At 35.7% G+C, this 25,760-nt stretch overlaps 1 protein-coding gene across 4 annotated transcripts in view; it reads left to right on the forward strand.

Annotated features, from left to right (window-relative positions):
* PLXDC2 (plexin domain containing 2) overlaps positions 1-25,476 on the forward strand; it is a 374,582-nt gene extending 349,106 nt beyond the window's left edge. For 2 of the 4 annotated variants that reach the window (XM_045534432.1, XM_045534442.1), the window contains one exon: positions 23,987-25,476. In XM_045534432.1, coding sequence (XP_045390388.1) covers positions 23,987-24,103 — 117 coding nt within the window. In that variant the 3' untranslated portion in view covers positions 24,104-25,476. Of the gene's footprint in view, positions 1-1,245; positions 1,356-2,504; positions 2,578-16,281; positions 16,300-23,986 lie in introns of those variants that run through there. The other 2 variants (XM_045534460.1, XM_045534450.1) reach the window with 2 other exon arrangements.
* Positions 25,477-25,760: the final 284 nt, after the last annotated feature.

Consider the following 25,760-nt stretch of genomic DNA (forward strand, 5'->3'; position numbering starts at 1 on the left):
GCAGCTCCCAGCGGCTGGTCCGCAGATGCTTTTTGGACGGTAAAACCCTAACTTTGCTATTACTAAAGCTGACCAATGCTTACAAAATCAAACCACAGATCCATGATGACCACACAGTGTGTGATATGCCAGACCTCTGAATTAGAAGATTTTGAATTATTAATTAAATTAGAATTGTTGGTACATAAATGAAGGGATTGAATATAACAGTATTGTTTCCATTGCTTTTTTTTATGTTCCACGTTATACTCCTGTCTACTTTAAAAATGAAATTCATGTGCTCTTTTTCCACTATGAAAATGGTATCATTCATTATAGAAAAAATTGAAACAATGCAGAAATGTAAAAGGAAGAAAAAGGAAAGTCATTAATAGTCCTGGCATGCAGAAACAATCACCATTGGTATTGTAATTTATTTTCTGCTGGAATTCTTATATGCATAATTTGATGTTTGCCCATTTAAGACAACTGCAATTTCACTGTAATGCAAATTGATATATTTTTTTTAAAAAAATAACATTTTTCTATTTGATTATGAACTGTTCATAGACATCATTTAATGTCTGTATACTATTCCGTGTAACATTCATTCCATAGCTTTATATTAATTTCCTCTCATGCAGTCAGGTGGTAACTCAGAAAGCACTGAGAGCCTAACATGGACCTAGAAGTCAAAAAGAACCTCATTTCACCAATATCCTATTGTGGACCATTGAGGCTCTTCCTATTTTTTCCTGTTTTAGTTAGCCCCAATATGAACATATTGAACAGCTAATATTTATTAAATTCACTACTGGAAGTGATTTACACTTATTACCTCTCATGAAGAGCCTATGAAGCACTACTATTATCTCCATCTCTCATATGAGACAGTTGAAACACAGCACTTAGTAAGCAAGTGCTCAACATCATGCATTTGGTCAGTAGTGGGGTCAGGACTTTAGCCCCAGGCTCTCCAACTCCAGGGACCGTACCCTTAACCACTAGGCTGTGCTGCCTCTCTGTGTGTGTAAAGGGTTTTTCTTCATCTACTGTATGTAGAAATGCACAGTGATGTATATCCAAGGACATACATTATGTCCTTAGGACAGATTCCCAAAAGTAGAATCAAAGGAAAGAAACAATTTAAAAGAACTTAGCAAATGTTGTCAAAATCATTATACAAGTTCATGTAGCTTTTGCTATTATTGTCTGTTTTTAGTGATGATAATGACAGTGGTTTTTATCTGTGTTTTGTTCTTGCAGAAAATATACACCAGTTATTACACATTTTGTGGACACAAACACTCTTCCTCATATAAAATGTTTACATGGGCTTTAGCTTGTTTGTAAGAAGGAAATGCAATAATAAAGCAAGTCATCACTCCATAAACTATGTAATTAAATAAATGAATTAACTGTTTATATCTTGTGTCTGCTTATACAGGATCAGGTACAAGAATTCCATTCTCCTAAAACATTCAATCTCTATTCAATCAAACAGAAAACTCTATTTTTTACTAACTTACCTCCTGTAATTCTCCATTATCCCCCTCTGATCTGAGACTGAGCATTTTCTTTGACTTTTTACTGAATTGCTTACATTTTGTGTTTATCTGTGTAGCTTTTCACAGTAAATTTCAAAAGGATATCTGACCATAGGCACACACGGGCACAAAGAGATGTAAAGGCCATTGGAATCCAAGAAGGGGGCGTGGGAGGGGCAAAAACTGACCTAGAGAGTACAATGACTGCTATTCTGGTGATGGGCACATTAAAAGCCCCGACTTTAACATTCATGTAACATTCATATAAGGTATTCATATAACAAAAACTTTTGTACGCCCCCCAATATTTAGAAATAAAAAAAAATCCGGTTTTGAAAAAAATCCATCGCATTACATAAGACCTTTTAAAAGTAGAATTTATTATCTTGAAACAAATGGTAGAGAACAAATTTCAAAATAAGCATGTATTCCTCAATTTTTAATAGATTTTGATAAAACTAGTATCTCTTTGGAATAGTCAACGTGTGTTAGGTTGCACATTAAATTTAATAGCTGCTGAACATTTCTAGGCATAGATTCTGTGACTCGTAATAAATTTCACTGTTTCATGACGGTAGGTCACAGAGATAAATGTTTGCACTATTGAACACTATTCTTCACATATCACTATTCAAGATTTTTAAATACAATATAATCTAAGTGAAGGTCAAGAAAATAATATTATAAAGCAGTAATGATATGAAATCAACATTCCCATGAAAGGATTCTATTTGGACTATAAGAAAAAAATTTAGACTCACCATCTTACTAAAAGAATTAATGTTGAAGACTGTCCTTGATTTTTCTTAGCATATTTCACAATGGCTAGTGCTTGGACACTTACGTGAAGGTTTGATTATTTTATACACAGAAAAATGAAGAGAAACTGACAAGAACCTAGTGATAAAGATGATCAAAACCTTGGGAAAAAAGATTCGATCAGGAAAATATTGAAGTTTTTTTTTTTTTCTTACATAGAAAAGTAAAACAAGAGTACCTAATCCTGCTCCTACTGCTGCTGGAAAGAGCTATTTGAAACATCTTTAGACAGGTAGGAATCACGTTAAAGGGTTAATTTAAAATGGAAAGGAAGAAGCCAAAATTGCAGGAACAATGCTCCTTGTATTTCAGGAAGGGACCGAGATTGTGCGATGGCAATGGATTTTGCCTTCAAACATAGGTTATAATTAATTCTTACTCTAAGTGTCATCCTTGCCCTCGTGGGTGGAGACAGATGGTCAGCATATCTTAAGTTGGATATGGACTTCATGTTGAATGTTTAGTTATATAAAAGATACAGTCTTTATAAAATGTTTCATAAACTGTTACCTTTTTTGAGCAATAAGGTATTATTAGCCACATGACTAGGGATGTAAGAGTACACTACGATCTTTATGTCTAAACTTGCAATTGGGTCATAAGTGCTATTCTTATTATTATTTTCTTATCATTTTTATGGAGCTCTGGATATATATTCATAAAAAATAAAATAAAGAAGTAAAAAAGACTGCTTTCAAAACAGTTTATTTTCCTCAAAGAGAAAACAGTCTCACCATTTGTTTGTTTGTTTGTTTGTTTTAGAATATTACAGGGTACAGATATTTTGGTTACATGAATTGCTTTTTTACAGTCTGAGTCAAAGTTATAAGTGTGCCCATCACCCAGACAGTGTGCATTGTACTTGTTAGGTGTGATTTTACTCATCCTCTTCTCCCCCTTCCCACCTGCCTGATTGCCGTTGAGTTTGATTTCCATATGTGCACATGAGTGCTGACTGGTTAGTTCTCATTTAATAGGGAGCACATGTGCTGTTTGTTTTTCCATTCCTGCAATATTTCACTTAGGAGAATAGTCTCTAGTTCCATTCATTTTTTATGGCTGAGTAGTATTCCGTGGTATACACATACCACATTTTATTACTCCTCTAATGAATTGATGGGCACTTGGGTTGATTCCACATCTTTGTGCTTGTGATTTGTGCTGCTATAAACATTTGAGCACAAGTGTCTTTTTGATAAAATGGCTTTTTTTCACTGCATAAATACCCAGTATTGGGACTGCTAGATCAAATAATAGGTCTACTTTTAGTTCTTTGAGGAATCTCCATATTATTTTCCATAGAGGTTGTATTGGTGTGAAGCCCCACCAACCGTGATAATTATTCCTTTCTCTCCACATCCACACCAGCATCTATTGTTTTGGGACTTTTTGATAAAAGCCATTCTCACTGGAGTTAGGTGATATCTCATCAACTATAAGAATTCTAGAAGAAAATGTTGGAAAAACTCAGTTCTAAGATATCAGCCTAGGCAAAGAATTTACAACGAAGACCCCAAAGGCAGTCACAGCAACAACAAAAATAAATAAATGAGACTTAATTAAATTAAAAAGCTTCTGCACAGCCAAGGAAACAATTGACAGAGTGAATAGACAACCTACGGAATAGGAGAAAATACTGCATGCTATACTTCCAATAAAGGGCTCATAACCAGGATTTACAAAGAACTCAGGCAAATCAGCAAGAAAAAAATCAACCCCATTAAAAAGTGGACAAAAGTCATGAACAGAAAAACTTTTCAAGAGAAGATAGACTAATGGCCAACAAACATGAAAAAATGCTCAACGTCTCTAATCATCAGAGAAACGCAAATCAAAACCACAATGAGGTATCACCTAACTCCAGTGAGAATGGCTTTTATCAGTTTCACCATTTTTAAATTGTGCTTGAATTAGAAGTTACAAGATGGTTTTTACAATAAAACCTGATCATAAATGTCTAAATACCAGTCATTGTTCATATCATTCTTTAAAATTCCTACCAATTCTAGCGAATCAAAATATCTGCCCTTGGTGATGCCTGGTATTTTCTATCAGCAAAATTCTAGGATGTCAAAGCAAAAAGAAACCTCACATGCATGCAACCTAGGGATTTAGGAACTTTTCTAAAATAAACTGTATGAATTCTCCAAGTATCTACAAGTAAATTTCCTTGAGGGTTCATGTTTTATCCTAAAGATGTGTATGAATTTTGCATTATTCTCAATAATACAGGCATATATGTTGGCTGTATAAAATGATTTCACACAATCTTCAACTAATATTAACATTCCAAAAGGTGATTCTTCTCTCTTCTGTAGGTACACCACCCCAGTTGTACAGTTCTAGATACTATAAAATCCAGATAAATTCAAACTAGCAGAGACCTCTGTTTCTGGAACTTAAGTGGGTAATGTCCTTTCTATGCCTTTGTTGGAGTCAAGTGCAATGTAAAAATAGAGCCTCAGAATGGTGAAGCAATTTGCTTGGATCATTTGACACCTAGTAACAGAGCCAAGACTTCAACTCAGGACTCCTCATCCTGGCCCTATAGCCTGTACGGTTCTAGCAGCGACATAGCAAGTGGCTTTTGAGCAGTTTGCCACTCGAGGGGATTCCCCAGCCCAAGAAATATTTGTGGATAGCAAGGACCCATGGAGAATATGATTAAAGAAATGCAGGCAGCTGTGGCCCTCAACTTTTCCTGGCAATCAATAGTGCCACCAGGAAAGAAGCCAGAGAAAGGAGCCAGGCAAGGATTCAAAGGCTGCTGGTGGGGAGGAAAAAAGTGTTTGCTAAAAGTCTGGCATCTTGCCTTGCAGCTGCTAGATAAATAGCTCTTCGGAGTCAAGAAGATATGATCCATTGACTAACCTATACAGTAAATGGAGAAATCATTTTGTAGAACCACGAATCTTTTTTTTCTTGAAGTTATATATTAATAACTTAGTTTTGCCCTTAAAGTATATCTGAGTCTTATTTTAGCCTTAAAACTCAAGGGGAAAAAATGATTCATTGAAACAAAATACTTCATATTTTTATTTCTTAGATGAGGCAAAAAATGGTATTCACTTTTGATGAATTGCTACAAGAAGGAAAGGGTAGGCAAAACCTAACTGATATCGTTTGACCCCCTTCGTCAAAGAAGGTATGTTATTAGATGACAGTTTTCCAGAAATATACAAAAATATAGGAAAAACAGGTGAAACTGGGTCACTTTAAAAAAGAAGTGTTTGCATGTTTGTGATTTCCTTTCCTCACTTTCTGTTCTAAGATGCTAGAATTTTATTCATGTACATTACTGAATGTTTTCAGCTCAAGTTCATGGTGATTGCCTTATATATGTAATCACCAAAATAAGATTTCTTTTATGGATATCATCTTCAATTTACTCTTCTAGGTAACATTTTCATTTAAGTTCATTAAAGTAAAAAAGCGTTTGTAATTTAAGGAAATATTTTCTTCCTTTCATTGGGAAGAATTAGCAAAAATGTCAAATAAAATATCTTATACTTCACCTCTTAATTTCCATTCCCTATTTTTAATGGTACACAAGACCATGAAAATAGATAGATGATGATTGATAGATAGATAGGTAGATAGATAGATAATATTCCCAGGGAAGTTCTTAATAGATGAAAGAATCAAATGAATAAATAAATGAAAACCTGCAAAGTCACAATTCACTTGGGCATTTGTAAACCTGAGTTATGTTGTTGTGAGTACATGATATATGTTTTACGTATTCCAATCTTTTTCTTCTGTTACTTCTCAAAGAGAAGATTACTCTACTGACAGTACCAACTGTGGAGTAATTTCTTCCTTGTGACTTTAGTAATTGTTCTTTGTTATTAATAAAATAAATACATAAGCCTTTCTATTTGAGGAGACATAATAGAAACTTTAATTTTAGCAATAATTATTGCTTCACAACAATAATGAATTTATTCAATTGTAAGATTATTTTTCCACCAACTCCACTTATTGTAATTATTTTCTGGCAGAAATACAAAGCAACTAAGCTTAATAAGTTGATTGTTATGGCATGTTTTGGTTTATAAATAATACTAGAATTATTTGTGATTGTAGGAATATTAGAATTTAAAATTTGAGTTTCAGAGATCAAAAGTATTGAGAATCTAGGGAATACAAATGTAAATAAATTTCTTATAAATAATGGTAGTAATCATGCTTTTCACAATTCTATCAGAAGTGATCAAAGGTATTTTTAATTTGCAAATAGATTATTTTGCACTATTTTCTTGTGGTGATCACTCTATGAAAACATTCTTAATGTAAACAAAATAATTTTCAATTCAAAATTAAAACAATTTTCTTACATAGTAAGTGAATGTAGGTTCAGAATTATTAATTCCTTGTTTACATTCTCTACTTTCAGCTAATTACTATATTCGTATTCTAATTAACATAGTACTTAAAATTACTATTGATAAGATACATTTTGAATAGATGAAACATCATTCGTGATTCAAAAAAATTTTTTTTGGAACATTGTGTGCCAAGTGTTATCCTTGGCACAGCTTTTGAAGAAGAAATTATATTTAGTTTGTAAAAATGAGGAAACCTTTTCTTCTATAAAAAGAAAATAATTTGTCATAATTGTTTAAAGTCTTTAGTGCAGCTTTAAGTCCTAGGCTTCTAGTAAGAGATAATATTTTTTAATAGTATGTCAGATTTTTTTCTTATTTTAGGTCTGAATTTATGTCCCTTATTTTTTTCTTAGCTTTCCCTTGATGTTGACCTTGAAATGTCTAACTGGGATTCATTAGCTTGTAACTTGACTTGAATCCTGAATATGTACAAATGTAATACAGAGAAAACTTGATGTAGCATAGGAATAAGTAAAGAATATTGAAATCTAATCAGAAGTAATCTCAAAATTTATAATTTACAGTATTTGGTTGTCAATTTTTAAATGTATCATATGTTTCATAAAGAGGAGCATACATAGTATTTCACCAGCGGTAGTGGGGTTCATTCTTGTTAGGGGAACACAGTCAGCCTCCAGTGCATTCAGCAGAGAGTGAATGAGAACATTAAAGACTTGAAACTTTGGCCGAGGTAGCTGACTTGTTCCCAGTGGATCCGAGGAGTGGACACAAGAATCTTTGGGGAGATGCTGTGAAGATATAAATATGGACTCATCATAAGGACCAGTAGTCAGAGGTACTCGGAGATACAGTAGGCTCGGAACTCTTCATCACCAGAGGTACGTAAGCATTCAAGATGGCCCCTTTATCAAGGACTTTAGAAGTTATTTAGATATTTTATAAGTGGTTAACCTAGAATAAATTTAAAGTTCATCTGTTCCTGTAAATCTAGGATATTCTGAATCCCTCTACCCTAGTATTGTATATGTCTTAGAAAGATGCAAAAAATGCGACATAAATGAGAAGGCGTGTTTGTGCATGCTTACAGTTTATGAAGACACCTTATTTTTTGAGTAACCCAAAGAGAAAAAAAATAAAACACAAACAACAAAGAAGACCATAGTCCTCCTGTTTGGAGAACAGAAGTACTTATGAGGTAATAATTGGGAGAAGTGCCTGCTGACTTGGCATCTTATGGAAGTTTGCCGTATTGAGTAATGCTTTAGATTTCATGCTCAGGTTTGCCTTTAGTCAAAAGCATGCATAAAAACAAAGGAATTAATCATTACAATAACAAGTGATGTAAAGTTCCTTAAACAAATCTTTTCCCATAAGGACTTACTTGAAACAGGAGAAAGTAACATAGAGCCAGAGATATCAAGTACTAGTCTTTCTCCCATAGTACCTCCCACAAATGAATTTCTTACATTTCATTAAGATGAGAAATTGATGGTTAAATAGGTATGTTTTCTTTAAACAGGTAGGAGAAGCATACTTGGCAGTTTCTACTTACAAATAAGCCATTTTGTGTTTTTTCTTCTATTTTCATCTTTTTCTTTCTTTCTCCTAAGATTTACTACTTTGAGAGCTTTTGGTATAACACGTAAGCTCTACCCAGTCAAAGTCACTTCTGCTACTCTGTTTCCTATCCTCTCATATTCTGCCAAGCAGCCTTAGGGAATTTTTAAATATTTACACTCACAGATTTTTCTGAAATTTAAGTTGGCATTTTTTCCATTCCTATTTTTATTAGAATCTGCAATCAGTATCTTTTCAGTATAATCACTGCTGGTGGACAGAGTGCTCTTTTCTTCTCACCTATTCTCTTAACTATAGCAGACAGAGACTTCATTCAAGTTGAAATTCCTGTATGCCCATAGTGACGAAGACGTGTGTAAATGTTTCTCTGACATTGAAGGGGTAGAAATTTCCAATCTTGATCAGAAGGAACCAAGAGGAGGCCACACCTACTTAGTTAGCTTTCCATCACAATTCTTCACTTAAGGAAATACATCATTATATCACATGGTAGAATAATTGCCTATATATTCTTTCTTTTTCAATGAAAGGTGAGTGTAATAGGAAAATAGTCAAAGTCGTAGTAACATTTTCATTCAGATCAATTTGGTAAAAGATTTTATAGTAATAAGGAATGTGACTTAACAGCAAATGCAAAAAGAGTCCTTTAAATGTCAAAAGGAAGTACTGAAGAAAGATTCTAGGAAGTTGGCAGTGGTGGTGGCATAATTATTTTTTATTTTCCAAAGTATCTTCATAAAAACAGACAGAACAACTAGGCATCAAAATCAAAAACCTATGGACAAAATTTATAATACAACTAGCTAACAGCATATGACCAAAATGTAGGCACCAGCCCTAAATACAGCAGCTAATACCAAACCACCAACAGCCACCAGACCTGAATGCTGCGGGCATCTGAGTGAGAGAAAGGAAAGGGAAGCAACTCGAGGAGTCTGGCAGGTTTAAAACAGGATAACCACAAACTAGCCGACAGGCATTGACTGAAGAACGCAGCAGGCCAGTGTGAGAACAGCAGAGAGTGGGAGGGCGTGTACTGACACCAGTGTCAGGTGTGAGCAGGGGACATGCGTAGGAATTTTTGAAAGAGCTAGAACAGCATTGCTGGAGAATTCTCAAAACTGACCTGCCGGGGCTGTCTTCCATGACAGTGCCCAACATTCTGAGAAAATGCTAGGGGTGAAATAAAAATTCAACAGAGATGAAAAATAAAAGAAGGCGGCTATAAAAGTTGGGGAGGGAAACAAAGTCAGGAAATGTCAGAAAGCAAGACATCATTTTTTTCTTAATGATACCCATCATTTATTCAGCACATGCTATGCATCAGGCACTGTTGTATAAATTGCATACATTTAAGGTGCACAACATGATGTTTTGGTATGCATATACATAGTGAAATGATTACTACAGTTAAGTATTTTATCCTACCCATCACCTTCTATAGTTACCTATTTTGTGTGATAAGAGCACCTAAAATCTACTGTCTTAGCCAATTTTCAGTATAATGTACAATACAATATTGTTAACCGTAGCCCTCACACCATATATTAGATCTCTAGTCTTATTCATCTACATAGCTGCAAGTTTGTTCCCTTTGGCCTATTTTCCCATTTCCTCCTCGTTCTGCCCTGGTGATCACCAGATACTCTCTGTTTTTATGTATTTGACTTTTTAAAAAATTCCACATATAAGAGAGATGTGCAGTATCTTTCCTTCTGTGTCTGGCCAATTTGACTTAGCATAGTGCTCTACAGGCTCATCCATGTCGTCGCAAATGTCAGTATCTCCCTTTTCAGGGCTGAGCAGTATTTCATTGTGCGTATATACCACCTTTCTCTATCCATCCATCTGTCGATGGACATTTCAGTTGTCTCCATGTCTTGGCTATTGTGAATAATGCTGCTGTGAACGTGAGAGTGCACATATGTCTACAAGAAGCTGATTTTATTTCCTGTGAGTATATAACCAGCAGAGGAATTGCTAGGTCATACGGTATTTCTGTTTTTAATTTTTTGAGAATACTCCATTCTGTTTTCCATAACGGCTGTAACAGCTTACATTCCCTTTTCTCCACACCCTCACCAACACTGTTAGCTCTTGTCTTTTGCCATTCTAACAGGTATGAGGTGATATCTTACTGTGGTTTTGATTTCTGTTTCCTGGGTGATTAGTGATGTTGAGTACTTTTCATATACCTGTTGCCCTTTTTTATGTCTTCTTTGGAGGAATGTCTATTCAACTCCTTTTCCTGTTTTGGATTTAAAGTTGTATTCACAAACAGTAAAATCTATTAAGCAGAGTATATTTAGGGTAAGTGAAAATTTAGTGTATGTCTGTTTTTAAAATGAAATGATTTATGGTATTTCAGTGAAACCAATAAGTAACCAGAGATTAGGACATTTAAATTTCTTTTGCATTTGTAAGGGTAGTTAAAACTCAGGTTAATACTTGGAATTGACTGATCAGTTCTTTTCTAGGGACTGGCTTTAATACAAAATCATAAAGACTTTCCTCATTGTGAGTAACATAAAAGTTATTTATTAGTGAATTGTAATAGCAATATGGGAGCTCCAAGGGACAACATTATCTGTTTCATTCATTTTCTTATCCCTAACAACAAGCACAATGCTTGCTAAATACCTGCTGAATAAATGGTCTCATCCAAAATAACCCCCTGGCACTTCAATAAAGAGAATCATGAAGTGATAGAAAGTTGGAGGTAGCAGAAAACTTAAGGAAACATCAAATCAGTAGTTCACAACTTTTTGCAATATATGTATTACCTAAAGAGAAATAGAACTCCATTTTTCTGAAAGAACATGCGTATAGTTGAAAAAATAAACAACTCTTTAAATTGCAAATTGAGTATTGTGGGATTTGATGCACTCAGATATTTTTAATGCAAATTTTACTGGGAATATTTTAGTTGAGTCATTCACAGTATGTCTTAAATGCATAAAATTAATGTCATTGATAAGTAAATATTGGCCCTTGTAAAAATGATTATTGATGTATTTTTTAGTTGTTAAGGCTAACTAGAGGTGTCGGCTCATACTAAGTAGAAAACGAGTTATTGTTTGTTCAATTTCTCATTTTATACATAAGAACGTGGATGGCAAGAGATGAGAAGTGATTTGCCTCAGGCCTTAGTGCTTGACAGTGGCAGAATCAGGAACCACTAAAACGCAGTCAAAAGAGTGCATCACAAAGGGGACAGATCTTGCATCAATTTCAGCTTTTAACTTACAATACTGTGACTTTGGGTCAATTCCTCAACCATTCTGAGTAACCCAACCAGTGCTTGAAACCAAATTTGCTTACTCCAAGCAGCCTTCATCTGTGTTAAAAGCACCATTTTAAACAGTAGTCAGTTTCAGCCACAAATTGTGTAAATACCAAGATTTATTGGAGGGATTCATTTATTTCCCATTCTTATCTTCTTTACAAGCATTGGTGAGTTATCCAAGATAAGAGGAAGGGAAGAAAACAAATGATCTAAATAATTCACAAACCATATTATCAACCCTGAGTATTATACCATCGATTGTACAATAAAAACAGTTATTTGTATAGGTTCTAATTGGTATGTCTCAGCCATATTGTTTTTTTATTTATTTTTTTTTTTCATTTTTAAAATGTTGCCAAAAGAGTTACTTCCAAAACTGTAACCTGGCTCACACAATATCATTACAATGGTAATCAGCACTTCTTTATCACAGGATGAAAGTAATGCACTCTCAAGGAAGCTTTTGTGGAAATTACATGAATCTTTGTAAAGGATAGTAATGAACATCATGGGGGGCCCTAGGTAAGGAATGATTAAACACTGCTATTAGTTATAACATGGTATCCAAATATAATTACAAATACATCTGTAGTATCTCTACCATTGATCCTCTAAATTCCATATTCCTTAACTTTTATTTTCCTGCCACACTAATGCTATGTTGTTCCTTTTCTCAGGATCATAATTATCCTTTTATTTCAATCTCTTAATTGATTTGACAAGAGATGGTATGTATCCAAAATTGCAAAATAAATCAAATTCTCAGACTTAAAAAGATACACCATTATGGATACCAGTTTTCAATGTAAAAGCTTAAATATGTGCAAAGTTTGCTATCTGCCTTTTAAACTTCCTCTAAAACTTGTAATTTCATTGAAATGTACACAAATTAAAAACACATCATGAAATACTGTTCATATATGAAAATCTAATTTTGCCCTCTGTTTGACTAGTGGACATCACTCTAAATCTTCAAATGAGTAGTTTCCACTCTTGGATTTGATGGCATAAGTCATTTTATTGGATTGTTTTCTAGTTGTGTGATTGAATGTGGTTTAAAGCACACAACTACTTTAGGGTAGAAAATAGCTCACCATTAACCATTCCTAAGGTCACAGCTGATTAGAGCTTCACTTGCCAGCTTTCTTTACTTTCACTTAGAAAAACATGGTTGCTCAGGACACGAGTAACTTTATGAGAACAAATTCTTAAGGAACATTGCCAGTCTTAATTGTGGTTGGGAGCAGCACTAACTCACATTTGACTTTTACTAGGATATTTATGACCAAGGCAGCATTATCTTGTCTTTTAACCCAGTCACTGTGCAACAGTGAACTGGCTTGTTTTCACACCCACTGCAAAGTACTTTTCTTTAGAGTAAATTGCCTGTCTAATACCAAATTATTACCCAATTTTAGTAGAAAATAGCCCCTTGTGGAAATGTGGTTCAAGAAATTAAGAAATATTGCCAAAAGCATTATCAACATATGGTGAACTAAGGCTAATGCTAAGGAAAACTGGAATATTCTCAGCTTGTATCATGGAAAATCAGTCAGAATTAAAGATTCTATTCATGCAGTGCTATCTGGTAGATGTTCTTAATGTCACAAAGGGGTATGATGAAGACAGAATCAAAGATGACTCTAAAGTACCAAATCTGAGCAACTGGGAAATTATATTTCCTAATGACAGAGTTAGAAAGACCAGAAGGCAAAGTTAGTTTAGGAAGGGAAATGAAGGGATGGATTTTGAGCATGTTTGGTTTGAGCTGATTGGGCCTCAAATCGCAATAGGGCCTCTTCAAAAAATACCGTGGAGCACTACTCAGCTATAAAAAATGATGATCTAGTATCTTTTATAACAGCCTGGATGGAACTGGACCATTCTTCTAAGTTAAGTATTGTAAGAATAGAAAAACACGCACCACATGTACTCAATACTAAGTTGGAACTAATCTATCAATACTTATGTACACATATGGAAGTAAAACTCAACGGAAATCAAGCAGGTGGGAGCGGGGAGGAGGGGATGGGTAAATTCACACCTAGTAGGTACAATGTACACTGTCTGGGTGAAGGTCACACTTATAACTTTGACTCAAACTGTTCAAAAGCAAATTATGTAACCCAAACCTGTGTACCCCCATAATATTCTCGGAAAAAAAACACCTGAAAAGAAGGAATGGATTAAGATAGTCAGGTGAGAGAAAATATGGACGTTACAATAGTGGAAGTTGAAACCAAGGAGAATAAAGAAGACCCGTATGGAGAAGATGAGAGTGCTTGTGACTAAACCTTAGGATATGTTGACGGTTAGTGTTTAGGAACCAGAAAAGGGGACTATTTAAGAAAAACAAAACAAAAACACACAGAAAACAGAGCGAGCTACAACAGAACATAGCATACTAGAAAGTTACAAAAGGGAGAAGGTCAAGAATGAGGAGAAAGGCAGCAGTGCAAAGTGCTCTAAAGAAGTCACAGAAGAAGAAGAGAAAAAAAGGTATTAATTGGACAATGAGATCCTTGGTAACCCAAGAGGATGCATGTTCAATGGGAGAGACCAGGCACTGGATTTAAGGGAGTAAAAAAATGGTTTTGTAACGTGAAGGCAGTGGCAGCAGTAAGACATTCAAGAGACATACAGCCCTGAGGATTCCAAGAACATCAAATAGAGACTTTTTTTCTTCTGATGTTGAGTGTAGGCACAAGGTAAGAAACTATGGAAGGAGTGTTTTAAGGTTCTTGGGAAGGAGAGAGGAATGAAGTGAACTCCATAGCAGAGACAGGATTATCGAGCAGGAAAAGCAATTAACTATGCAACCGAGGAAGAGTATTTTAGATAAGAAGGAAGCACAACTAGATATATAAGCATTGATGGCAGAAGAGGATTGGATCTTCTTCATGGCTTCATCTTCTTAGTAAAAATAGGTGGAGAAATTCACGATCTGAGAAAGGGCAGCATGAGACTGGATATTGGAAAGCAAATGGATGGAGTTTAGATGTATCAAAAGCATCCAACAAGGAAGAGTAAATGAATCACTGACTTCCCAGTGGAAATTAGAGTGTGATTCTTTGAGTCTGGGTTAGCCTGGATATGTGACTTTTTTTCTCCACTAGTTGAGACTGCTCAGGATCTGGAAGAGGAAAATACAGGAGATGAGGATTTGTGATAAGGATGTGGGGAACTTACCTAGAATTGATTGTCAGGTAGATGAGAGAACAGAGATTGAAGAGGACCTCTGTGGAATTCAGGCTGGCAGGAGGTTCAGTAAACCCTGGTGAAGACAACACACCATGATCCAAAGGATTTAGGGGCAGTGCGGTTCCACGTGATGGCCACACACTGGAGCCGGCTGCTTTGAGTTGAGATAGAATGAGCAATATAAACCATACCATGCTCATGGATGAGAAGAATCAACATTGTTAAAATGTCTATACTACCCAAAGTGATCTATAGATTCAATGCAGTCCCTATTAAATTACCAACATCATTTTTCACACATATAGAAAAAATAATTTTACACTTTGTATGGAACCAGAGAAGACCCCGTTTAGCAAAAGCAATATTAAGCAATAAAAACAAAATTGCAGGTATTAATTTGCCAGACTTCAAACTGTACTACAAGGCTGTGGTTATTAAAACCACTTGGTATTGGCACAAGTGCAGGGACACAAGACCAGTGTAACAGAACAGAAAATCCAAATATAAAACCATCCTCATATAGCCATCTAATCTTTGACAAAGCAGACAAAAACATACTCTGGGGAAAAGAATCCTTATTCAATAAATGGTGCTGGGAAAACTGGATAGCCACATATAGAAGACTGAAACAGGACCCACAGCTTTCACCTCTCACAAAAATCAAATCACGGTGGATAACAGACTTAAACCTTAGGTGTGAAACTATTAGAATTCTAGAAGAAAATGTAGGAAAGACTCTTACAGACATTGGCCTAGGCAAAGAACTTATAAAGAAGACCCCTAAGGCAATCACAGCAACAACAAAGATAAACAAATGGGACCTGATTAATTTAAAAAGCTTCTGCACAACCAAAGAAACAGTCACAAGAATAAACAGACAACCTACAGAATGGGAAAAAAATTTCGCATGCTACACATCCGATAAAGGACTGATAACAAGAATCTATTTAGAACTCAGGAAAATCAGTAAGAAAAAATCAAACAACCCTATCAAAAAGTGGGCAAAGGACATGAATAGAAATTTTTCAAGAAGATGTAAGAATGGCTAGCATATGAAAAAATGCTCAACATCTCTAATCATCAGGGAAATGCAAATCAAAACCACAATGAGATATCACTTAACTCCAGTGAGAATGGCCTTTATCAAAAAGTCCCAAAACAATACATGTTGGTGTGGATGCGGAGAGATAGGAACACTCATACACTGCTGGTGGGACTGCAAACTAGTGCAACCTCTGTGGAAAGCAATATGGAGATACCTTAAACAGATTCAAGTAGACCTACCATTCGATCCAACAATCCCATTATTGGGCATCTACCCAGAAGAACAAAAGACATTCTATGACAAAGATACCTGCACCTGAATGTTTATAGCAGCACAATTCACAATTGCAAAGATGTGGAAACAACCCAAATGCCCATCAATACATGAGTGGATTAGTAAAATGTGGTATATGTATACCAGGAGTATTACTCAGCTATAAGAAATAATGGTGATATAGAGTCTCTTTTGTTCTCCTAGAGAGAGTTGGAACCCATTCTGTGAAGTGAAGTATCCCAAGAATGGAAAAATAAGCACCACATGTACTCACCAGCAAATTGGTTTCCCTGATCATCACCTAAGTGCACATTTGGGAATAACATCAATTGGGTGCCGGACAGATGTGGAGGGTGGGGGGAGGGGATGGGTGTATACCTACATAATGACTCGGGGGGATGGCGGGGGGAAGGGCAATATACATAACCTGAACTTTTGTACCCCCATAATAAGCTGAAATAAAAAAAAATATTTAAAGCAAAAATAGTTGGAATTGAAAAACTTAACAAAAGTAATAAAAGGAAACATTTCTTGAAAAAAAAATAAATAAAAGAGATGGAAGTGGATATTTTCAAAATGATCCAGGAGGAGCCCTGAAATAGGGAATGTTAATGTCATTAAAGGTGTTGGAGGGGATAAAGTATAGGAGAGAAAAGCAATGCGCACAAAACTAGTGGCTGCCGTTTTCTAAGGACCTGGAATGAGTCTTGCAGGTAGCATCAGAGCTACACTGATGATGAGTGTCACTCTGTCCTTGATTGTCATGTCCATTCCACCCACGGAACCATCCCTGATGACTCAAATTCAGAGGAAGGTAGTGTTCCACAAAACTCATAGCATTTATAGCCAGATGTTTTCAGTGGATACTTGTTTTTTTTAATTGACTCTCAAATCTCATTGTTTAGCTCCTATTCAAGCTTTTATATGCAAATACATTATTTTGCCTAAATGTACTATAAATGCCTCATGTTTAGTACTGTGTTTTCCATAGAAATGTGTAAATAGTAATTTTGTTAGCTGACTAATGGCATTTATTCCTACATGAATGCACTAATAGTCACTGTCATATTCATTCTTGGTTTGGGCAACGAAGTGGCCAAAAATGGACTGAAGTCAAAAGAGGAAAAAAGTCAAGAAGATAGCTTGTCACCCAACAGTCTCGATGCTGTGCCCTCAGTGGGGGCATCAACTATAGAATAAGATCTATGCAAGTCAACACAAACACTCACTGTGTGTTTCCTTGTGTACAACGCTGTGCTGGCTAAGGTAGATCTTGGCTCTCTGCTCCAGGTGAAGGTAAAAAGGAGGGTACATTGTCTGTAAAGAATGATAATAAAACTGACTAAAATAAGGTTGCTTTTTATTATCACCATGTGTCAGAAGTTCTAAATTGTGTTAGTGATAAAATATTCCTCCCTGAAAAAAACTTTTGCCAACCTACATGCAAAAATGGGTTCCCTTACTGCTGAGTTTTATTGACATGATATTAATATATATGTGTAAGCTTCAACTTCGCACAATTTTATTATTTATCCTTTAGTGAACATTGTCTCCTACACGGAAAACATGGAAGTTAATTCAGAGAATTCCCAGTTACACACAGGGCCCCTCACAGCAAACTCAGCTGCATGCATCCATTTAGAGAATAAGTTCATAAGGTTTTGGAATTTTTTGCATTCATCTCAGGCAATTCAATTCATATACTCCTTCACGTATCTGTATTAAAACAATAGATTCAAAATAAAGAATTTTAGCATTGTGCTTGTAAAGATGAAGAAACAGAACTTAAACTGCTTCAATTTTGTCATTACAAGTGCAAATCATACTCTGAACCTTGTGGCGTTCTTTGGCAATATTCCTTCATGTGTCTTTTTCCCTTTTTTTCAAAAACTACATTCACTCTTTTTCTCTTTTTGTATGGTAATATTTTACTTTTTATTTTTAATATCTTTTACTGGCATATTATATCTACGCAGTTCAAAATAAGGAAATTTTCTGTATCTGCATTTCTTTTATAAATTTATCTTATAGAGGAGCCAGATGTTACAAAAAAGGATCCTCTTCCAGGTGTCATATATTTTCAGTCCCCCACTGCTGTGCTTATAGGATACGACACTTGACCTCAAGGACATATATACAGAGAGCATGATGTATGTATAGAGACTACATGTCCGCAGCCACATAGCCCAAATGTGTGCTAAAATGTGACAAGTGATAGTGATAAAATACCAGGAAATGTCTGAAACAACACAGGAAAATGAGAAGTGACGTCTAATCTGTAGGTGGGGACCTGGGAAGTTTTCTTGGAAATAATGTGAAATGAGTAGCATTTGCATAAGCAAAGGTGATGAAGTAAGAGTCCTTCCAGGCTGAAGGAATACAACAGGCAAAGGCTCAGAGTGGGAAATTATGAGATACAGACAGGAAACAGAGAGGTGCAGTTTGGCAGTGGCTGGTTCTTAAGCCTCACTGTACTCACTGATTCACCTGAAGAACTTTTCCAAAATACACTTGCCTGGGTCCCCTCTAGAGATTCTAAATCAGTTGGCTGAAGGGGGCCTCAAAATCAGTTTTGTTTGTTTGTTTTCAAATTCCCCAGGTGATTTTATTTTTCAGTCAGCTCTGAGAACCACCAAACAGTGAAAGAAAATAATGTACATTAAGTATTTGAAATGTATGATTGAAAGGTCTTTCTTCCCATATTAAAGAGGTTGTACTTAATTTAGCAGCCATTTACTTTGCATTTTTGGAAAAATCACATGAATAATAGGATTTTGTTGTTGTTATTGTTGTTAATCCCAATAGATAGGTGTTCCGTTGTATATGCTTTGGGACAATTTGCATCTTGGACATGTACCAACTGCAGTTATAACTAATTCTTCAGGATCATCCATAGGACAGTTCTAGAATGAAGGCAACATACCAATGGCAAGTAGCAACAGTAGGTTAAAGAAAAGCCAACTGCAAGAAGAACCAATACACGATGAGCAGAAAATGTGTAAAAAACACTCAGGCTTTGCTTCATACATAAGGGATTGGAATTCTCGGCTCAGCTACCCTCTGCTTTGTCAGAAGATAGACAAATCAATTTGAGTTACTCTTTTTAAGGAAAATGTGATCTACAATTCATGAAACAAAGAGATACAGCCACAAACAAAAGTAGTTTAATCTAATTAAATTGCAAGTTTCATTGGCTAGGGCCCAAAACCATTGTGTTTCCCTATAGACAGAGCTGCCAAATAAATACAGGACACTCAGATAAATTTAAATTTCAAATAAAAATAACAGTCATTTTTTTAGTATAAGTATGTCCCATGAAATATAGTGTAAAAAATTATTTGTTTATCTGAAATTCAAATTTAACTGCTGTCTTATACATCTTGCTAAATCTGGCAACCCAGCTAATTGTTAAGACTGAAGAAATATTCAACACAAAATAAGGAAAATAGAAAAGAACTTGTATTTTAAAGAATCAAAAAGAAAAAAATCCCAGCTCTTCCACTGGACAGTCAAACTTTATCAAAACTAAATATTGAATGGTTGACCGGCTGCTATGCCTTCAGTTCCCAAGAAGGTCTGCTGGAGACACAAGATAGAAGAAGTTCAATATTTTTTCTTCCACTCGATTTTGGAGGGTGTTTCTGTAGACACCTTAGAAAATCATTACCCTTGCTCTTTAAAGCATGTTGTGTGGACCAGAGTGAGCTGGGAGCCCGTTAGAAATGCAGACTCCCAGGTCTCCCTGAGACCTACTGCATTAGAATGTGCAGTTTAACAAGATCCTTGTGATTTGTACGCACAGTCAACTTTAAGGAACACAGATTTAGTTCGACAGCTTCCAAAAACATGCTTTAAGAAAGTATAGGCTTCACAGATTCTCTCAGGGGTCAGGGAGTGCATGTAAGCACAGACAGTCCATCACAATTAAAGGAGGCCCACCGTATGTGCTTCTGTGTGGGCTTCCAGGTGAGATTTTATTAGAAAAAAGGATCTGTGGCTTAAAAATGAAAAAAAATAAATAAATAGAAGTTTGAAAAACAACAATCTAGTTCAGTTCATTTTCCAGGTGACGAAACTAAGTAACAAAGAGGACATGTGACATTGCCCACGTCCTGTGCTGGGAAGTGATCTCTCTTTCCACTTCCTCTCTGTTCACTGAGCAAAGCAGCACAAAATACCAGAACTTTCGAATCAACTGCTTGGCAAGTGCCATCATGTAGCACAGGTGTCTTCATCTGGGCCTTGAATTTCAAAATCAGCCCTCCTCCCTTTTTTTCATATTCATGCCCAGAATATGAAAAAGGGCCCATCCAACCCAACAAAAAGCACCGCCTGTTCTGCTCTCTGACCTGGCAGGGAAGTCGCCAGCTGCAGTTTTGTGTACACTGCTAACCGAGGGTACCCTACAGGTTTGTTTGTGGATATTTCAACTAATTATCTTGCCACAGACCATTGAGACAGATCTGGATGATTGTTCAATTAATAGTACTGAAGCAGTAATTAGGGAGAATTCCTGCCTGCACAGCCTGCCCCGTGAACGTACCTTCTGAATGTCATTAATCACATAAATAATTCTCAGAAATGAAATTAGAGCTCACCCACGCATTGCACCCAGTCATGTTTCAAGGCATTACATCCTGAATCTCTGTAGTGAATTAACATTACAGTCTGGTTTGAATTCTTCAATTTGCAGCCTGCATCCTGCTCCCTTAGCAAGTGACCCTGGGGTCTCTAACAGTTTCTATGACAATTTGAATTAGCCATTCTAAAAAGAACACAGATTTGGGAATGTTTAGGCCTCAGGAAAGAAGTACAATATATCCCGTCTCTAACATGCTTGCAAATTTGTGGCAGGGCTAGACATGATGCCAGGTTTCTAGACCCTTCCGTCCAAGCCGTTCCCAGTCCACTGGGCAGATGGCTCATATTACAGCATTGACATTAAGGATTTTTCTATGAGCAATAAATGTTCATTCATTCCATTAAAGTCATAGAATTGCCCCATTATTTTCATGTATAAGGAAATCTCTGAACAACTGCAGAGTGACATATTAATAGAAAAGCGATTTCAGTTAGGACTAATTTATATTACAATTCCTAATTTAAATTTAGGAATTCTAAAAGTTAGTGGAGGGAGGTAGGAGGCACAATGATCAGAAGAACCTCAACACGGAGGGATTTTTTTTTTTTAATTATGATCTTCTCCCAGCTTTAAAGTCACTTATCTGAGACACGAAAATATACAGATCCTAGAATTTCAGAGAACAAGTTAGCTATCATTTTACAGATGAGGAGACAAAGGCCCAGAGAAATCAAGTGATTTAGTCACAATCACATAATTGTTCTGGGATATGGGATGGCATTGCCTCTTTCATTGTGAAAGTGTTCTAGAAAGAAAGCAGAATTTTGGCAAGGTTGTTACTCTTTATTCAGCATTGTTATGGCTAAAATTGAGATGTCAAGGAATTGTAAAAAAGAAATATAAAATAAGACCCAAAATTTAAAACCTTAGTTGTATGACATTTGTTACCTTTCATCATAAGTTTTATTAATAAGATTATTATGGAAAAATTCCTTTCTTTTAATCTAGTAAAAACTATTGGAGGAAGTATAAATTTTCAGTTGTACCTGGATAAAAAGCAGTCTTGAATAAATTTGTGGCTGGATTACACCTACTCTATTTTGTTCAACTTTAGTAATGAAATGTTTGAGTGATGTACTCTGATAGTTTAACCAAATTATGTGTGAGTGGTGGGGTCACTAGTGATTTTAAATCTTGTTGGGATATTTCTATGTTTTTTCCCCTACATAGAGTAATAAAAAAATTGCAAATATTATCCTTAATTAATTTAGATAATAAGTTTGTATTTCCTTAAAAAAGGAAGCTTCACTCCCAACATTTTTGTGCTTTCTACTTCAAGGACCTCTGTGATAAGCCCCTGTACATGATAAACATTATCAATAATCCTGCAATCTTTTCACCTAAGACAGAATTATTAGCTTAGTAATTCAGACTTAGCAACAGAATACTTAAGGAGTTGGTAATGTTATATTTTGAAGACTAAAATAAAACTACAACCATGTTTCTAAATGTTGGGTAAGTTATGCAGAAACCATTGAATTATTTAAGAAGTAATTTCCACAGCAGGAAAAATTAACTTTGGAAGTAGATAGGTTTAAATGGCTCTGCCATTTGCTAGCTTCACAGGTTTGTGAAAAATGGAAATGATTGAATTGTGGATATTCAATGAGATCATGCATGTGAACCACCTAAGTTAGTACAAAGCATGAAATACAGTTAAGAACTTAATAAAATGTAAGTTTCACAAGCATCCTCATCAACATGCTTGTCATCTGCATTCCTTTTTAATGAAAAGTCATGTATAGCACAAGGTCTTTATGTACTATGAATTAGTGCTAGGTCATAGGGCTGCACTTGCCAGCTGGACCCATAAAGCAGGTGGGCCTTGGAAAGGTGAGGATTTAGGGCAAAATCTTAGTGGTGCTGCTTGACTAGGGCAGTCGTGGCTTTGGAGAAGCCCAGTTGTGAAGTCACTGAAACCAGAGCAGGGGCTACAAATAGTGGGCACTGCAACATGTGGCCTTTCCCCTCCAAACAGGGGTAACTGTGAGTTATAGTACCCCCTTCCCCACAGGTGCTTGTACATTTCCATTGATAATGCTCTACATCCCACCACAAACACGGTGATTTGCTTTGTGGCCCTCCTTAGTTTTAACTTCTTTTGGAAAATAAGAATATTCAGTTTCACTTAATGGGACTTCATCGGCAAATAAATGTGAGACATTCTGACCACATCATGGTTACAGAGTCAGTACATCATATTATTAGTAAGCACCATGTAATTACCTGATTGGTATTTTTCCAGAAGGTAGAACTAATACTGATTCCTACCTGATGTGAAAATGTTCTTTCACAGCCATTAATCATGGACACTGGCATGTAACTGGCAAATCTCAAAAGATACAAAATGCCAGTATATGTACACTGATATTTAACCTTTTCTCACATTAAAAATTCTTTAGATAAAAATAAACTTCCTTCAATATTTATTGTCTTATTTACCCCAAAATTTCAGGCACTTTGATAAATGGCATAATAGTTTCTGGTGTCACCATGGCTATGAAATGCATTTTAGTGTCTTCTGCAGCTGTAACTTAATAATTCATTTCAGCATATCTATTTGTAAATCACAGAAGGTTTGTTTGATGGACGTAGTGCTGGGAAGAAATGCTCTTTTTTTTTTGTCAATAACAAATAACCTGTATTTTAGGACTAGCATCCACTGCATGTAATATTTATTTCATAAGCTGGAGATTGTCCATACCCTGTAATAATGGATTCTACTTTCAGAGTATGACATCTTTAATTTTCAAGCAAAAAAGGTCATATATGAGAGTGCTTAGCTTAATAAATAATTTATTTAAGACATTCAGTGATAGTTTTTTTTAGCTTGTTTGCTGGGAAGTCTAGCACCTAGTTAGAAGCACACTTCTAGGAACTGTGCAGAATTTCATAGACTTAATTTTTGAATGAATTAATAAACAAAAGGAAGTGACATCAACATTGACTTCTGGAGAAGAGAGTTTCAGTGGCTAAATATTTAAAATATTCGTTTTTTTAATACAGTTCATTTTTGCCTAGTTCTATTTGGGCATTTTTCAGACATAAATCCACATAAGACATTAAACCTTGCCTTTGAGAAGCTCTCAATCCTCTGGGACATGTGTGGCAAATGAACTATCACCTGCCAGAGGTAGATAGTGTCATAGTAGAGATGCAAGTACAGGGCTTTGAGAGCTTATGAGGGGTACACTTAATTCTGACTGTGGCCATAATAAGAAAAAAATTTAATGTGTTACTTTTTTTTGTTTGCATTTTCTGTTTTAGAGACGCCCAAGCAGATGGCCTGCAATGAAGTTTCGAAGAGGTTCTGGACATCCTGCCTATGCTGAAGTTGAACCAGTTGGCGAGAAAGAAGGTTTTATTGTATCAGAGCAGTGCTAAAATTTCTAGGACAGAACAGCACCAGTACTGGTTTACAGGTGTTAAAACTAAAATTTTGCCTATACCTTTAAGACAAACAAACAAACGCATACACACAAAGGAGCCCTAAGCTGCTGTAGCCTGAAGGAAACAAGATTTCTGGACAAGCCCAGCCTAAGAAGGGTAAAAGAAAAACCTAAAGCTTATACAAGATACCATTTACACTGAACACAGAATTCCCTAGTGGAATGATACCTATAGTTCACTTGGAACATCTCCTGTGGACTTATCTGAGGTATGACAAGATTATAATGCTTTTGGCTTAGGTGCAGGGTTGCAAAGGGATTGAGAAAAAATAATAATAAAGCTTTAGTTCATGAGGGATCTATACCTTTGGTTCAAATGTTCTTCTCTGATGTCTCAAAGGTAACTGTTCCAAAGCCTGAACTCTTTCACTCAAAAGAGGATTGATGAATGTTTCAAGACGGCTGAGAAAAACCACTCATGCAGGAGCAAAAACAAACACAAAATAAGAGTATTTCTATCTTTTCCAAACAGATGTGTGGCAAAAGGACTCTGTTTTTCTGGTCTAGATCCATCTGTATCAACAAGTTGCATTACTTTACAGGATGAATCTTTTATCTGTACAGGAGGTTCAAACTATGTCTGCCTCTTCCTTGATAATGAATGCCCTTTCTATAAGCATTTGGAAATTTCTGAAATTTCCAAACTTTTAACTAACAATTAGGGAAGAGGGAGTGGCCAGTGAGGCTTTCCGTTCTCCTGCCTCAGAATAAAACATCTGATTTGTTTAAAGAAGCATTGCCTCCACTTCCCAACTGTGAAGTCCCATGAAGCCACACTTGTTCTTGGCTGATGGAAACAAAAGGAATCAGTATGAAGAGTTCCTTAATCATTTTTGAAACAAAAATGTTAAGGGATTTTTAACATTTTTTTTATTTTATGCTATTTCAGTACTAGAGACCCATTTCATTGTCAATTCCTGTCTAAGAAGCCATTCAAGTCAGCATGGCGATAAAAAAAAGAAAAATGAAAGAACCCTGCTGAATCATCCAGTAATTTTCTTTAAAGCACATAGTAGTTACATAAATATATATATAAATATATTTTTGTTTATAACTAACACAAGGCAGGCTCTTGTGATTCTAAGAGTGCATTTTGTCATCAAGACAAAACAAATGCAAGATGCATCACTGCATTACTTCCATAGAGTTGTAAAATAATCCTTAATATTAGAATATTTTTATGTCACTTAGCAAAAGTGGTTCAATTAATTGCAGTGCCCATGATTTTCCTGCCTATTTGATCCACTTTTTCATTCATGTCAATACCCTCCCTCCCTGGCTCGATAAAGCAGGTGCAAAAAGCTCCTTGGATAGAGCTCTCAATTGCTCTGTAATCACAATCCAGATTTTGAAAATTCCCCACTAACGAAGAAAGAAAAGGCATCCCTTGAGGAGGAAAACGGTTAATAATATATATTGAGCTCCTAAAGTTTAAATTCAGGTACTGTGTGTACAATGTCATCAACACCCTGACCCATGAAACTTTTATATTCTGTGCCAAGAAATTGTTGGTTCTTGTAGGGCACAGCATTCAACATTTGCAGATTCAGGTCTCAAGGAGCAGAGATGTCTTATAAGCAGCACTTTACTAA

Source organism: Lemur catta, chromosome 1 (genome assembly GCF_020740605.2).
Source record: "Lemur catta isolate mLemCat1 chromosome 1, mLemCat1.pri, whole genome shotgun sequence".
NCBI lineage: Eukaryota > Metazoa > Chordata > Mammalia > Primates > Lemuridae > Lemur > Lemur catta.